The 17,238-nt window shown below is 41.6% G+C and overlaps 1 protein-coding gene across 1 annotated transcript in view; it reads right to left on the reverse strand.

Moving 5' to 3' along the window:
- The window catches only part of LSAMP (limbic system-associated membrane protein), a 713,821-nt gene that overhangs the window by 30,475 nt on the left and 666,108 nt on the right, over positions 1–17,238 (reverse strand). Inside the window, exons 5-6 of the mRNA XM_010845361.1 lie at positions 8,232–8,352; positions 7,619–7,767 (exon numbers count right to left, since the gene is read on the reverse strand). Coding sequence (XP_010843663.1) covers positions 7,619–7,767; positions 8,232–8,352 — 270 coding nt within the window. The remainder of the gene's footprint in view (positions 1–7,618; positions 7,768–8,231; positions 8,353–17,238) is intronic.

Raw genomic sequence — 17,238 nt, forward strand, 5'->3', positions numbered from 1 at the left:
AAGTCTGCCACTGTTTCCATTGTTTCTCCGTCTATTTGCCATGAAGTGATGGTACTGGATGCCATGATCTTAATTTTCTGAATGTTGAATTTTAAGCCAACTTTCAACAACAGGGTCTTCAGTTCCTCTTTGCTTTCTGCCATTAGGGTGGTGTCATCTGTGTATCTGAGGTTATTGACATTTCTCCCAGCAATCTTGATTCCAGCTTGTGCTTCATCCAGCTCAGCATTTTGCATGATGTGCTCTGAATATAAATTAAATAAACAGGGTGACAATATACAGCCTTGACTTACTCTTTTCCTGAATTGGAACCAGTCTGTTGTTCCATGTCCAGTTCTAACTGTTGCTTCTTGACCTGGATACAGATTTCTTAGGAGGCAGGTTAGGTGGTCTGGTATTACCATCTCTTTAAGAATTTTCCATAGTTTGTTGTGAACCACACAGTCATAGGCTTTGGCATAGTCAATAAAGCAGATGTAAATGTTTTTCTGGAATTCTCTTGCTTTCTAGATGATCCAATGGATGTTGGCAATTTAATCTCTGGTTCCTCTGCCTTTTCTAAATCCAACTTGAACATCTGGAAGTTCTTGGTTCATGTACTGTTGAAGCCAGGCTTGGAGAATTTTGAGCATTAGTTTGCTAGTGTGTTAGATGAGTGCAATTGTGCAGTAGTCGGAACATTCTTTGGCATGGCCTTTCTTTGGGATTGGAATGGAAACTGAACTTTTCCAGTCCTGTGGCCACAGCTGAGTTTTCCAAATTTGCTGGCATATTGAGTGTAGCACTTTCACAACATCATCTTTTAGGATTTGAAAGAGCTCAACTAGAATTCCATCACCTCCACTAGCTTTGTTCATAGTGATGCTTCCTTCCTAAGGCTCACTTGACTTCACATTCCAGGATGCCTGGTTCTAGGTGAGTGATACACACCATTGTAGTTATCTGGGTCATGAAGATCTTTTTTGTATAGTTCTTCTGTGTATTCTTGCCACCTCTTCTTCATATCTTCTGCTTCTGTTAGGTCCCTACCATTTCTGTCCTTTATTGTGCCATCTTTGCATGAAATATTTCCTTGGTATCTCTAATATTCTTAAAGAGATCTCGAGTCTTTCCCATTCTATTGTTTTCTTCTGTTTCTTTGCATTGATCACTGAGGAAGGCTTTCTTATCTCTCTGTGCTCTTCTTTGGAACTCTGCATTCAGATGCTTGTATCTTTCCTTTTCTCCTTTGCCTTTAGCTTCTCTTCTTTCCTCAGCTATTTGTAAGGCCTCCTCAAACAACCATTTTGTCTTTCTTTTTCTTGGAGATGGTCTCGATCACTGCCCCCTGTACAATGTCACAAACCTCCATCCATAGTTCTTCAGGCACTCTATCAGATTTAATCCCTTGAACCTATTTGTCACCTACACTGTATAATCGTGAGGGATTTGATTTAGGTCATACCTGAATGGTCTAGAGGTGTTCCCTATTTTCTTCAATTTCAGTCTGAATTGGCAATAAGGAGTTCATGATCTGAGCCACAGTCAGCTCCTGTACTTGTTTTTGCTGACTGTATAGAACTTCTCCATCTTTGGGTGCAAAGAATATAATCAATCTGATTTTGGTGTTGACCATCTGGTGATATCCATGTGTAGAGTCATCTCTTGTGTTGTTGGAAGAGGTTGTTTGCTATGACCAGTGCATTCTCTTCACAAAACTCTTTTAGCCTTTGCCCTACTTCATTTTGTACTCCAAGGCTAAATTTGCCTGATACTCCAGGTATCTCTTGACTTCCTTCTTTTGCATTCCAGTCCCATATAATGAAAAGGACATCTTTTTTGTGTGTTAGTTCTAGAAGGCCTTGTTGGAGAAGGCAATGGCACCCGACTCCAGTACTCTTGCCTGGAAAATCCCATGGACGGAGGAGCCTGGTAGGCTGCAGTCCATGAGGTCACTAAGAGTCAGACACAACTGAGAGACTTCACTCTCACTTTTCACTTTCATGCATTGGAGAAGGAAATGGCAACCCACTCCAGTGTTCTTGCCTGGAGAATCCCAGGGATGGTGGAGCCTGATGGGCTGCCGTCTATGGAGTTGCACAGAGTTGGACACGACTGAAGTGACTTAGCAGCAGCAGCAGCAGCAGCAGCATAAGGCTTTGTAGGTATTCATAGAACTGTTCAACTTCAGCTTCTTCAGCTTTACTGGTTGGGGCATAGATTTTGATTACTTTGATACTTGAAAATGAACAGATATCATTCTTTTATTTTTGAGATTGCACCCAAGTGCTGCATTTCAGACTCTTTTGTTGACTATGAGGGCGCCTCCATTTCTTCTAAAGGATTCATGCCCGCCGTAATAGATATAATAGTCATCTGAGTTAAATTTGCCCATTCCAGTCCATTTTAGTTCACTGACTCTTGTTATTTTCTGTTTGACCACTTCCAATTTACCTTGATTCATGGACCTAACATTCCAGGTTCCTGTGCAATATTGTTCTTTACAGCATTGGACTTTACTTCCATCACCAGTCACATCCCCAGTTGGGCACTGCTTTCACTTTGGCTTTGTCTCTTCATTTTTTCTGGAGTTGTTTCTCCACTCTTCTCCAGTAGCATATTGGGCACCTACCGATCTGGGGAGTTCATCTGTCAGTGTCTTATCTTTTTGCCTTTTCATTCTGTTCATGGGGTTTCAAGGCAAGAATACTGAAGTGGTTTGCCATTCTCATCTCCAGAGGACCACATTTTGTCAGAGCTCTCCACCATGACCCATCCATCTTGGGTGGCCCTACACAGCATGGCTCATAGTTTCATTGAGTTAGACAAGGCTGTGGTCCATGTGATCAGCTTGATTAGTTTTCTGTGGTTGTGGTTTTCATTCTGTCTGCCTTCTGTGGGATAAGGATAAGAGGCTTATGGTAGCTTCCTGATGGGAGAGACTGACTGTGGGGGAAACTGGGTCTTGTGATGTGTAGGGCTATACTCAGGGCAGGGCTGTATCCCCTTCCCGTTGTTGACCTGAGACCAAACTATGGTGGAGGTAATGAAGATAATGGTGACCTCCTTCAAAAGGTCCCATGGATGCACTGCCTCACTCAGTGCCCCTGACCCTGCAGCAGGCCATCACTGACCCATGCCTCCACCAGAGACTCCTGGACACTCCTGGGCAAGTCTGGGTCAGTCTCTTGTGGGGTCACTGCTCCTTTCTCCTGGGTCCTGGAATGCAAAGGTTTTGTTTGTGCCCTCCAAGAGTCTGTCTCCCCATTCCTGTGAAAATTCTGGTGGCTCTATGGTGGGGTTAATGGCAATCTCCTCCAAGAGGGCTTATGCCACACCCAGGTCTGATGCACCAGAGCCCCTGGCCCTGTGGCAGGCCACTGCTGACCCATACCTCCTCAGGAGACACTCAAACACTCAAAGGCAGGTCTGGTTCAGTCTCTGTGAGGTCTGGTGTGCACAAGGTTTTGTTTGAGCCCTCTGAGCATCTACGTATACACATCTAGATAATGTGTTAGTTTGGAGCCTGGACTCTGGAAGGAGGTTCAGTTCAGTTCAGTTCAGTCGCTCAGTAGTGTCCGACTCTTTGCGACCCCATGAATCGCAGCAGGCCAGGCCTCCCTGTCCATCACCAACTCTCGGAGTTCAAACTCATGTCCATCGAGTCAGTGATGCCATCCAGCCATCTCATCCTCTGTCGTCCCCTTCTCCTCCTGCCCCCAATCCCTCCCAGCATCAGGGTCTTTTCTAATGAGTCAACTCTTCACGTGAGGTGGCCAAAGTATTGGAGTTTCAGCTTCAACATCAGTCTTTCCAATGAACACTCAGCACTGATCTCCTTTAAGATGGACTGGTTGGATCTCCTTGCAGTCCAAGGGACTCTCGAGAGTCTTCTCCAACACCACAGTTCAAAAGCAAGGAGGTTACCTGAGTTTAAATCCCAGAAGTCTTATTTAGTAACACTAATTATTTGACCTCTTTGTAGAATGGAGGAATGTGAGTGCCTGGTAAAGTAAATCATCTTTCCTGGTGATTAAGCGAGATCACACATGTTAGGTGTTTGGCACGTGCACAGTATGTCCTACGTACTCGCTAGATAAGAAGTCATTATATTGTGGATAGAATCATCTCCCTTATTCTTCCTTCCTAGTTATTTCTTTAAAAATAACTCCATGTAAGCACTGAAACAAGATAGTTTCCCTTTGTGGGTATCTTGCAGTCACAAGTTTGGATACATGGGATCTGTTATTTTACATATGCTGACAATAGAATATCTCTTGGCACCATCAGACCCAGTCTTGACCCATACAATGCATATTCCTACATCTGACAAAAGCTAAGGAGCTGAATCCTTTTCCATCCATGTTGTACTCCTGGATTAATGTGTTCAGAAAAGCGATACAATGTAACACTTTGCCCAGGATGAAGACAAAGCTATCAAAGGCATTACTTGGCTAAATAGACTAAGGTATTATGGATCCTTAATAAACAAGAAGACTAGAATGAATGGAGGACAAGACAAATGAGAAAGGAATGATTCCACTGGCTTAGAAAAAATTACTATGAATACAATGTATTCTTGCCCTCTCGTTCAATTATTTTGACCCCTTTGGAGGTCAGTATTTGAATAGAGTGTGGAGAAGTGTATGTCTGTGTGTGGTGGATATATCAGTGACCGCAAACTGACACTGTGTACCCAGTCAGCACACGTCACTGTGGTAGACATGGAAAATATGCTGATGCACCTGTGAAGGTGGATAATTGTGAACTCTTCAGGGGTTCTGGCTCGAGATTTACCTGCTGCTGCCTCTGGCTGGCCGCAGCTCACCAGCTGCCTCGTCTGCTCTGGACTGGCTGGGTCAGCAGAGCACCCTGCTGCCCACATAATGCTGTCTGTCACATGGGGCTGGCCGTAGCCACCCTCCCAAGCATCTCTCTCCTCCTGACCTTGTGCTATGGGAAAGTACTGCTAACAGCAGTGTCTTCCTTCTTCCCAATAAACCTGTCTACTTTGAATCTAAGTAATGGGCAATATGTTCATACATGTACTTTCTTTTTTCCTTGTCTTCTTTTCCTTGTGTGCTCTCTTCCTCCACCCCCACATTTCTTTTGCCTGTGTAGAACTGGCTACAATAGAGTCATGTTCCTAAAATATCCAGCTATGAAGGCTTTAACAACATATCTCCCAAAGCCAAACTGGGGTGGCAGGGTGGGCATGGGGGACTTGCTATTCCTCCTACAAGAAGCAGAGCTTTCCCCTTAAAATATTCACACTTGGGCCTTGGGTCAAAAAATCAGGACTGTAAATTCACTAATGTTTGGCAATTTTAATAGCTTCTTTTCACCTCAAAGCTCAGTGACCTTTTGCATCTGTTCTTCCGTAAGGATTACACCTCCTGACATTCCCATCAAATGGGAAATCAATTCCAGGCCGAATGCTGAGACAGGTGTCTGTGTGCATAGCAGGTGCCTGTGTGGGCGGCCCTGCAGAGGGTCCCCTGAAAGTGGCACATTAATCTCAGCCCTGTGCACTTCTCAGATGTATAATGAGGGTGACTTCTGCAAAACCATCAAGGACAATATGACCATGATACACTTGCCCGATTTCTTGATTCTTAGTTAACAAGAAATTCTGTAAGATTCTTGATATTTCTTTATCTTACTGGGTGGAGTCCTTTACGTGGACTTTTGTGAACAGAACCATAGTATTTTAGAGCTTGAGATGACCTTTCATTACCACCAGTGGTATCTCTATTATCTTTGACCTAGCCTGTGCTCTTTTTCTCCTCTTCAAATGATTCTTTTCCTCTTCTTCCTCTTTTTCTTTCTTTCATACCTGTGTAAAATAGGCTACCATGGAGCCTACACCATCTTTCTATCCTTCTTGCCCTTCTTCTTTCTCAGTCTATAGGTATCATTGTATTTATTATTTGAAATATGTCATTAGTACAGTCCTTCTGCGTGGGAAAAGAAGATACTTTTATGCCAATTTATAGTTGCTCACTTTCTCTAACTAATCCAATTATACCATTTTCTCTTTTCCAATCCCCCTAAAAACCTCTTGTTAACTGTATGTTGTTCTACTTAATCAGCTCCCCTTAGATTTGTCAGAATCTCAAGTTTCAGAGTTGAGGCTGCTTTCCCCTCTATTTATGGAATCCCTAATGTCAGGAATGAAACAGGTAAGTACATTTCTTAATAAATGTCTTCTCAAATGTTTTGAGATATCAATGTCTCCTCCAGCTTAAGTCAAAAACACTGATGTTTGGTCTTTGGAGACAAGTAAACAGGGATATGAATTTTAAACTTCATATTGACGCAATATTTGTAGCACAGCTGTATCCCATCAAACGTACCAACTGAAGTCAATGGGAGTTATGGATGAGAAACTGAAGGTCAAATTCAGAAGAGTTTGTGGTGGTGTTTTGTTTGTTTGTTTGTTAGTAAGTGGAGTTGGATCTTGAGCAGTTTTAAAATGACTTTAATACTGTTTCAAGGGAACTCTTAAATTGATTCTTCTCTTAAAAATCTTTTCCTTGAAGGCTTATCTAAACTGAATAAAGCAAGATGAAGACATTTCTCCTGGCACTAGTGTTTCTAAATTTTCCAATTTAGCCCATGAAGGAAACAACAACAGCAAAGCTTCTAGTAGCTTGTTATTTCATAATAATAATAATAAATTTGTTGGACTTTCTCTGGCCAAATGAACTCTCTGGTCCAGCATGTGCTAACTCTTTGGTTTGTTTTACTTATTCTGATAAACATTTTCCTATCCTAATTGTCCTCATTTTCCCTGATCTCATGGATCATACTTCTATTTTTCAGGAGGCATATGATTCTACACTCATATGCTCATAGTTGCCAGGCCAACAAGTCAGGGGGCAGGTATCTAACTATAACATGCTGTTCAAGGGAACAGCTAGAAGGTGGGCTTTCCTATGAAATTACTGTTTCCAGTAACTTAAAACAACTTGTCCTTCCTTAGTCTGCCTTGAGGATCTTCTTTGGTCTTCAGAAGAAACTTTGCTTCTGTCTCTCATCATCCTATTTCTCTTCCAAAAAATCTATCAGACAAATAATGTTTCTTGCTGTCACACTGAAACCTTTCTGCAACCATTTATCCTCCTTTAGATTTTATATTATGTTTTAATCATTCATTCCACTCTACCTCTTGTGTTGTTAAAAATACACTTCTTTTTCCAGCTTCTCCCTTCTCCCAGCACCTTATCCATCCTCCCTGAATACTGCTTCTTCAATCATCCCATGCCTGCCATTTTTAAAGAGCTATCCACTTTCCAGGATCTTACATCATCTAGGCTCCTTAAAGAGACCATCACCAGAGAGATTTTTGTTCAATGAATATTCTTACAGTTTAACCAACCAGGAAAGAAAAACTAAAAAAATCAGACAAAGAAACAAGGCAGTTATCACAAGTAAGTCAGGGACTAGAGAGGGCAGGTATTCCATTTGTAAATTTTGTCTTATGATAGGGATTGAGAACTTGTGGTTTTGTTTCAGTGGTGATACTCTGATTTTTGCATAAGTTTATATTTAATAGTAAGGGAATGATGTTCAAATTTTCCACGGGAGAAACTTCGACTTGGTTCTCCTAAGTGGGCTCCCTCTTTGGCATACTTACTGAAAAGGACGAGGCTGGCGTTGGTCATCCCCAGGTTGTTGGCAGCCACGCATGTGTAGTTGCCATAGTGCTCCTCAGTGACATTGGTCACTGTCAGGGAAGACTGGCCCTCCGTGCTCTTAATCTCAAGGCCATTGGCACTGTTTATCCTAAGGGTTCAAAGACAGAAGAGTAAAGAGAAACAACTATGAAGATTTGGCGTAGTCATTTATTTTTCATCTTTTAAATTGAAGTAAAGGGAGCGAAAGGAAGTAGTTAGAGCCTGTTGATCCTGCTCAATTCCTCATTTTAATGGCGCAGTCCCAAAGTATCAGAATAAAGTCTACTGATGGAGACAGCTCGGGAATGGATGAGTTTCACTGGGCTTTGGTTTCTGTTCCAGGCAAGAAAGACTTGCAGGTGGAAACTGCCCACTCTGTGCACGTAACCTGTGTGCTTTGGGGCTGGAGTCCAAGAGCTACAGTCCCAAAGCACCAGGTAAAAAGCCTTGGAAAAGGAATAGTCTAATTGGAAAGGCCTAGTAATTATGGCTGGGGTGGGTGTTTCATCAGGGCTTCTGGTTTCCCTCGCTGAGGAGTGAGACCCAGGAGGGCACAGCAGATTGGGAACAAACCTGGTGTCATCTCGGTACCACTCAAAGTCAGGTGCAGGCACTGCTGAGGCCTCGCATTTGAGGGAAGCTTTTCGGCCGGTGGTGGCTTCGTTGCTCTTGGATTCCGTGATAGTGGGAGGATCTATAGGAAGGACAGACACACAGTTTAGTTTACATGAGCTTTGGATGGTGCTCCAGAATTTCCATGCCAGGAGGAATTAGAAAGAATAGTGTGACTGCAGAGGAGCAGGACAAAAACAGTCTTAAAGCTCCATTTATGTGAATGATGTGATCAGCTAAATGGGATTGATCACTAGAAAACTAAATGAAAATCAGAGATCAATGAAACTGTAGACTTGGTTTATTTAAATGTGGCACCGAAAAGGGTTTTATGGAACTGAAATCTAGGATTTCTTTTTCTCTTCCAATAGATCATCCATTATTCCAATCACAGGTTATCATATTTACATAGTTTTTTTTCTTTTTGTACATTAAGTGGTGATACTAAAGGACTTGGGATTTGAAATGTGTAATCTGAGCTTTTTTCTTTTTCACCTTCATCAGCATCATTATTATTATTGTTACCTTCAGAGATGGTAGTAAGAAATCTAACCAAAACCACAGAGCACTACAGTCCTTTTATCTCAGGCTTAGCCTGATACCGTTGCAAGAATTCAGGAAAACAAACTGATGAAAAATAATTACTATACTGTTTTTCCTCCTCTGTGTTCCATTATTTCCATTCTCCAGGTCAGTTTTGCTTTTATGAGTGAGAGTGCAGTTTGAAGTCTATTGTGGTACATGAATATCTTCCTGGGGTTCCATCTTCTCTCTTTGGCTGTTGCACACTTGATTTTTTCTGCTTAGTACTGGGCCTACAAAACTGACAGCCTTGAAATGAACTCAGAAATACATTCTAATTTTCCATGATTCTCTCAAGCAATCCCATGGAAAGTGGAACAAGGGTTTACAGGATCACAGGACTCAGCCACAAGGGTAAACTTAAGCTCTAGGCTTGAGGATGCTGTGTTTGTGCAATTTATGGACTTTTCAAGGAGAAAAAAACTTCTGTCCAAAGGTCATTTGCCAGAAAATGGCAACTTGGCTGTGTGTACATGGATAAAATAGACCCAAACCACCTGTTTATATTTTACAGATGAAAAACCTTATTTAGGTAAATTAGTGAAGTGAACTTTAGTATTAAAAAATCATTGAATTCATCTCTGCTCTTTAGCACCTGGTTCAAGTCACTTTTTTTCAGGGTTTTATCTTCATAATCAAAAACTATTTTCCAAGTTTTCTGCCTCTAGAAGATCTGGATTCTTTTAGTTTAAAAAGATGTACAAAAGCATCAGGTTAGTCTGCAATTTTCTCCCCCATTTCATTTTCACGTGAGCTTGGGCATCTTTAAATTACTGTCAGAGAGAGGAAGAGTTAGAGCACACCTGGAGAGCATGGCCAGCCCATGTGTAAACACGTGCCAGAGAGGGAGGGTTTGTTGTTCTGTTTTAGATTGATCTCCTCATTTCTGTAGAGACACAGAAAGGCAACATGGAGAGTGGAAAGAACCCTGGACTAGAACCTAGGCTTGCTGGAATTTAGTCTCTGTTTGGTTGTGAGGACTTCCCATCACACACTGTATCTTTCTGAGCCTTAGTTTTATTATTTATAAAATGAAGGAACAACACATTAGAGATCTATAGAGTATCCCTTCAACTTGGAAAAAAAAAACGGCCAATTCTAACCCAAACAGCCCATTCATCACAAATGGGTAGCATGAGGACCCAAGTGTATTTTCATACCATTAATCCTTAAATTGCTAATTTCAAAATTGTAACTCATTTATCTAATATATGGGTTGAGGGGTCAGGATTAGCAACCAGAAACAGAAACTGGAGGTCTGATTTTGACTCTTAACCAGAGCTGTGGCCTGGTCAAATGTCTGTACCCCTTTGAGCTTTCTCTTTCTCATATTTTCAAATAAGAAATTAGTTTAAAATGATCACGAAGGTTCCTTTTAAAATTCTTTCATTCCATAATTGGTTATGTCAATTGTTAGAGCACATGAGTTCAGAGGTTAATGTAATGATTAGAGGTAGTGGTATGAGGGAGGTATTTGTACAGAGGTGGGGCATTGAGTAAAAATTAAGAGCTTGGATTTAAAGTTTGACAGACCTGAGCTCAAATTTAGTCTCTGTCCTTCATAATTAAGAGAGCTCATTACTTTGTCTAGAGTCCCACTGTTGCAATATCGTCATCTATAACATGCTGGAACCAGAGGCAGGGAGGATCATTTGGAGATTGCTGAAGGAACCCAGAAACAGCCTGCACTAGGTTTGTGATAAAGGGGATGGAAAGGAATGAACAGGACCGATTTGAGATGGAGAGATATGGGCTGCAGAACGGACAAGATTAAATGTGAACAGTGAGGGAGGAGTATCAAAGATAACACCCAAGTTTCCAACCTGAGTATCCACGTGATGCCGCCAATGAATAATGTTAGTTTCCTATCTTCACCGCCTCGCCGTATTAGGTTAGGTTCTTACATTGCTAATAACCCTACAATCTGTAGAATGTTGAGCAGAGGGCTGATCTTGTTTGTGAGTCTATAGGTTTGTTTAACTTCTTAATTTGTAAAATGAGTTTTCACCAGTGTTTGTGAGTTTCTGGAGCCACATGGTTAACAGTGTGATGACCAGCCCCAACCTGGGCCAGACTCCATGTTTTCCATCGCCTCCACCCTGGAGCTCATAGTTGGAGCGCCTCAACATATTAATAGTCCATGGTGGAGGTCTTCCAGCCCCTCCAGCATGGGACCAGTCATACAAGTCCTAGCTGTACAGTTTTACAGAAGCGTTTTTCCTCACTCTGGATGTTTCCTTCCATGTGGTGGGTGGGAGCTTACTTAGTAAACCTCCTTGCTCTGGAACCCAGGGGGTGATTTTTCTACCAGAAAAATTAGGGAAGAACAAACTTGGTTTGTTTGCTTCATCTCTCTTCTTTCCTTCTTCTGGGACCAAACTTCTGGTGGGGATCAGAGGTTCTCTGCTTCTCTAGACTGATGTCTTACGTAGGCTCTCTCCTTCCTGCTCTCATGTGGGCAGGCCTGTCCTGGTCCAGAGCTGCCATGTCTGGGGAGGTAGATGGGGCACACCAAGTTACTATCTCTAACCATGTTGATTTCTCACAATAGGGGCAATTGGGCCTCCTGTATGTCTCTTTTACTCATTTCTCAGAACCTGAATAGCTAAGTAGTAAGCTATTTATTGGGCTTCCCAGGTGGGCTAGTGGTAAATAACCTGCCAGTCAATGCTGGAGACATGAAACACAGGTTCAATCCCTGGGTCGGGAAAATTCCCTGGAGAAGGGAATGACAACCCACTCCAGTATTCTCACCTGGAGAATCCCATGGACAGAGGACCCCGGCAAGTTACAGTCCATAGGATCACATAGAATCAGACACAACTGAAGTGACTTAGCACACACACACACACACACACACACACACAAGCTATTTATTAGCTCCCCAGAGATGCCAGCATGGTGAGGGTGGTGTTGAACTAGGGTTGAATATTTTTAAATGCATTGATCTTGGGACAGGATGAACTGGTCAGTTATAAAGGCCAAACACTTGTTCTTCTCCTTGAACATCTAGGAAGTTTCTCATACCAAGGTGTAGTCACAGAGAATGATAAATGTATGAATAGTTCATTACTTCTAGTATTTCTCAAATGACACAATGGCGCAGGTCTGTTCTGTTCCACAGCTTATTGGAATGAACATTTCAAAATTCATTTGTAATGAACTTTGTATAGGTGAGGCTAAGAAAGTTATTACAAATCATATCATGGCATGTCTAGTATGGTTAAAATAATAGATGTCCTTGTTCAAAATACAGTTATAATTAAAATGTGGCTTAATAAAAATGCTGCACAGAGGTCCATTGTTATTCTTTACCTGACTTTGCAATAGCTTACAATTGTCAGAGGACTCTTCTGGTTATTACTTTAAAATTTGGGGTTCTGAAAATATTAATAAGGGTTTTCTTCTTATATCACCATCAACAAGACTCTTTCAATTAGAATGAACATGATAACAATGATAGTGGCCTAGCAAACAGAATATCATCCATTTAATTTTCCCATGTTTGGAATAATAGTATAAAGGAGCAAAATTCTTAATAAAAGATTCAATTTATAGACATTTACCATGTGTCAGCACTCTCCTAGGCTTTATTCATTCTTTTCATCCAAATAGTAGCCCTAGAAGTAAGGATTATTAACCCTATATTATGAATGAGAAGGCAGGTCTGCAGAGGGTTAGTTAATTCTGCAAATTTGCACAGCCAGCATTTGATGGAGTCCATATTTGAACTCATGTTCTGAAGCTCATGCTCTGAACTTCTCTGTATTTCCATTTGAATGAGTTCTTTTGGAGAGAAATTGACTCCTAATATGGAAGAACACCATTTTAGAGAGCATGCTGGTAGCTTAAAAGGTAAATGTTACATATTCAGCTATTATAAGGCACCCAAAGTGGCAGAACATACACTGGCACGGTGGATATAAACCCACATTAGAAATCAGGATTTGTGGGCTCAATTGCTGCCTCTGCCACTTAGGTTGTCACCTCTTGAGGGTGACACATTAACTTCTTAGAGTCCCTCACCTTTGAATATAGATAATAAGACCTTCCTACCTGTCTCACAGGCTTGATGAAAAGACCAAACGAAGTCTCATATATCAGAGCACATTTATCATCTGAAGTGATTACATTTATTATTATTATTATTTTTACTATTTCTCACATGATATCTTGGAAGGAAAGAGGGCTTTAGAATTAGACCTGGGCAGAGTCCTGTCTCTACCACTCACAGGTTCTTTGGTCTTGTGGCAGACAATGCTTACATTTTCTGAGCTCTGTTTTTGTCCTCTGCATGGGATGATTTGATTATCCCCCAGGTTAATGTGTGATGGTGGGCCAGCTGGGTGGCAGGGGGCAGAGAACATCGGCAATAAGAAAGTCATTGTTTTCAGAGAATTTAAAAACAATAAAGCCTGTGGCAGATTCATTTTGATATATGGCAAAACCAATACAATATTGTAAAGTTAAATAAAATAAAATTAAAAAAATAAAAAATAAAAACAATAAAACTAACTAAAAGTTGTCTTTTTTTTTTTTTTTTTTAAGATCCATATTGTACCAGCAATGCTAAACCAAACATACCAAAAACTGTCAGTGATAAAGTAGGTCAATACTCCTTTTGTGGAGGCAGGCCAGGTCCCATACACTCTTTCCTTGGTTGGCCACTGTTGGTGAGGTGATTACAGTGAATCATACACAATCTCCAATAGAGTCTTGGTACTCTGGGGGTACGCAGGAAATGATGGTTATTGCTCACATTGCAAAGTTCCAGTACTCTGGATTCTTACTGAATAGTTCGTCTGACAATCCCGTAGATTCACGGACATTAGGATGTGTCTTTACTGACATCATCCCCAACACAAGAGTAAACTTCAGGTTGTCATGGAGAATAGAGAGGTGTAGCCATGAAGTGTTAGAGAAGGTAGCCAGTCTCGTTCCATACTGAGCAGTTATTTTCCTCAACTTTTATCATTAGGTGATGAATCAAAGTATTGAAGAGTTCAGTTAAAATACAGATACATTATCTGGAGACAAAGGATGCCCCCAGTCACAGCTGTGGAAAATATGGTAGGTAACCTCACTTCCTTTAATACATGGCTATGGAAAGTAAGGGTGAGCTTTAGAAACGCCAAGGTCCCATGTCCCACAGCACCTTGTTGGGTTGGTTAGCTCTGGACACCAGAGTGGAGGTAGAGCTGAGTTCAAAGGGAGAAAAGAAGAAAATAAAAGTAACAGAGTGACAGTGTGATTGTAGTTGGAGAGGTAACCATGGAAAAGCTGAAGGCAGGAATATTAGCTGCTCAATGGGTTCGGCAGCAGGCCTGACAGCTGGGGGCAGATTTTGAGAAAAAGTTCTCCAAGAATAGGAAAAGCATCCAGTATAAGAAGAGTCCAAATAAAATTCAGTCCTCTGGCAGCCCACTCCATTGTTCTTGCCTGGAGAATCCCAGGGACGGGGAAGCCTGGTGGGTGGCAGTCTATGGGGTTGCACAGAGTCAGATATGACTGAAGTGACTCAGCAGCAGCAGCAGCAGCAGCACTTGCTGAACACTTACTATGCACTAGACATTATCCCTGGGATACTGGGCACTAGGATAAGACAGATCCATGAGTAGCTACTTTTAACTCTCCGTGAGAACTGAAATTGAGGAATTACACCTAGAACCAGTAAATGGAAGGACAGTGGTCCCTAGGGTTGGTATCTGGATGAAATTGGTAGCTAAATTCTAAGATATGAGAAAATAGAAGTCCTGCCTACTGAATGAAATTTTACTAAGTTTATTTAGTTGAAGAGATTTCAGGTCAATAATTTAGCTTCTGTAAATTCTGGGACCTCCTACCACTTAGAAAATAGATTTTGCATGTCTAATGCAAATGGCTGTGCACAGTGCTGTAGACCAGCTGTGGAAAAGGATTATCCAGTGAAGCCGCTCAGTCGTGTCCGACTCTTTGCGACCCCGTGGACTGGAGCCTACCAGGCTTCTCCGTCCATGGGATTCTCCAGGCAAGAATACTGGAGTGGGTTACCATTTCCTTCTCCAGGGAATCTTCCTGGCCCAGGGATGGAACCCGGGTCTCCCGCATTGGAGGCAGATGCTTTAACCTCTGAGCCACCAGGGAAGCCCTGAATTATCCAAGAGGAATAAAAAGGAGAGCTTGTAAGATCCAGCTTGTGAACTAAACAGAGGAACTGTTTTGACTCTCTTGTTTACTGCTTTAGCTTTCAGTGCCCTTCAACAAATATCTGTTGGCAACTAAGTAAATGAATCAATGAGATGCAAGTAGGAAAAAATTACCAGCACTGGGATTTTCTTTTAAAAGTGGTACACTGAATCAGTTTCATTATGATGATCTATTCAGCCATTAATTCTCTTAGTCATTCTGCTCCCCTGACCTAATTGCAAACCTTGTGCCTTGAAAAGGAAGAGGAATCAGCTTAAAGAATAGGCCATTTTCACAGTACAACAACTACTCCTGCTCAGTCGTGGCCAGCTCTTTGCGACCCCATGGACTGTACCCACCAGGCTCCTCTGTCCTTGGGATTCTCTAGGCAAGAATGCTGGAGTGGGTTGCAGTTTCCTCCTCCAGGATATCTTCCCCACCCAAGGATCGAACCTGCATCTCCTGCATTGGTAGGTGGATTCTTTTACCGCCTAGCCACCTGGGTAGGCAGGCTTATGTGAGGTGATGAAGGTGATGCTGGAAATTTGTCAGTTTCGATGACTTTTGCTAACCAGACCTCAAACTGTAATTTCATCTTGGAGACTTCATCTTCTTAATACAACTGCACTTAAGTAGGGTGAATTGTTTGAACGGACAACAGGTGCAGTGCCTAGTTGTTCTAATATAATATAAACACAGCTTAATGAAGTGCTGGTAACAAGGTGTTTCCAAAGGACATTGACTTAGAATATGCTTCTTGATTTGTGACCAATATCAATTTGCAAAGTCTGGAGAAATGTTAAGAGAGCAGAATTTACCTGTGAGCGTGTGGGTCACCTATTCATTCAGTAAACATTTACTGAGAAATTTTTATAAAGCATGTGTTAGGTGCTGCTGTTTAGGACAGACTGGCTGACTAAGCTCATTTTAGTTTCCTGTGTAATTTCTTATGACATGTCTTTTTAGCATCTTGAGGCTCTGTACATATTCTTCTGTGGTTCACTCATCATCTGGAAAAGCTCACATTTTTATAAAAGGCTTTTCTTGAAAATTATCAGTATTTTCTTCTGTTCTAAGTTACACTTCAGGGACAGTCAAGAAGGAGCAGTGTCAGACTAATTGCACTAATAATAATAGGACCCAGGCGGCTGGCTTTGATCTAGGGAACCATCTGCAACGCCGACCGCTTTGATGTTTCACACAATGGAAGCATAAATATTTTCAATGTACTCCATGATTGGACTTTCAGAAATCTAATTAAGATGAAGGTCAATTAAGAGAAAATAAAATCTTAACTCCGAAAGTCAGAGAAGAGGTGGAAGAGGACGGCATGGCTGTGTGTACATAAAAGAGGCTAGCTAACCTAATTATAAACTTATATCAACACCAGAGAAATTGCCTTTCATGTGAAAAAAAGGTCCTAAAGCATTTTATAACATTGAGATCATTAATGTGTCTTTGAAACACACCCAGGACTGGAAAAGAATAGTAATACTGGCATTTCAAATCTCTATTACTTAAAAAATGATCACAGACAGTGACAGGATAAAAACACTCTGGACCTTTTCAAACGCAGCCCCTTGCTTCTTGGAAATGAGTGTCATAGATGATACAGCAGCACTGTATCTGTAGATCCGTCGAAGTCTGGTGTGAAGGGGATTTCACTTTCTGTTTCAGAAGGCTGCCAGGCTGGAGCAAGGCCATGGGAAAGAGCGCAGCCCAGAATAGACCAGGTCACCTAAGGCAAGTTTCCTTGGTTCTCTATGCCTCTGTTTCCAAATTTTTAAAATCAGACTAAGGATGATTATCCTATGAGTTTGCTGTGAGGATTAAAACTCAAATATAAATCCCTTAGTACATACTAAGTGTTGAAAACACCTGTTCCTCTTTCTCCTAAGGAAAGGCATGGGCTTTAGAATCACAGACTGGAGTCTGAATCCCTTTTCTCACCCTTGCTTTCTGTGTCACTTTGGAAAGGCAATTACACCTCCTTGGGCTTTAGTGTTTCAAACCCTGAAATAGAGTCACTGGTACCTTCCTGGCTAGCACTTCATACAGAGCCAGCAGCACCTAGGTCAATTGCATGGAAGGCTTAAGATGGTGGAAAGTACCTTATCACTGTCCAAAGCATATTTTCAAATATGGGTTAAGATGTCTACGCATGTGTATCTGTGCGCCTTTGGGCATGTGTGTATATATGTCATCTGTGCATATGTGTCTG

This window comes from Bison bison, unplaced genomic scaffold (genome assembly GCF_000754665.1).
Source record: "Bison bison bison isolate TAMUID 2011002044 unplaced genomic scaffold, Bison_UMD1.0 scf7180017864215, whole genome shotgun sequence".
Taxonomy (NCBI): Eukaryota; Metazoa; Chordata; class Mammalia; order Artiodactyla; family Bovidae; genus Bison; species Bison bison.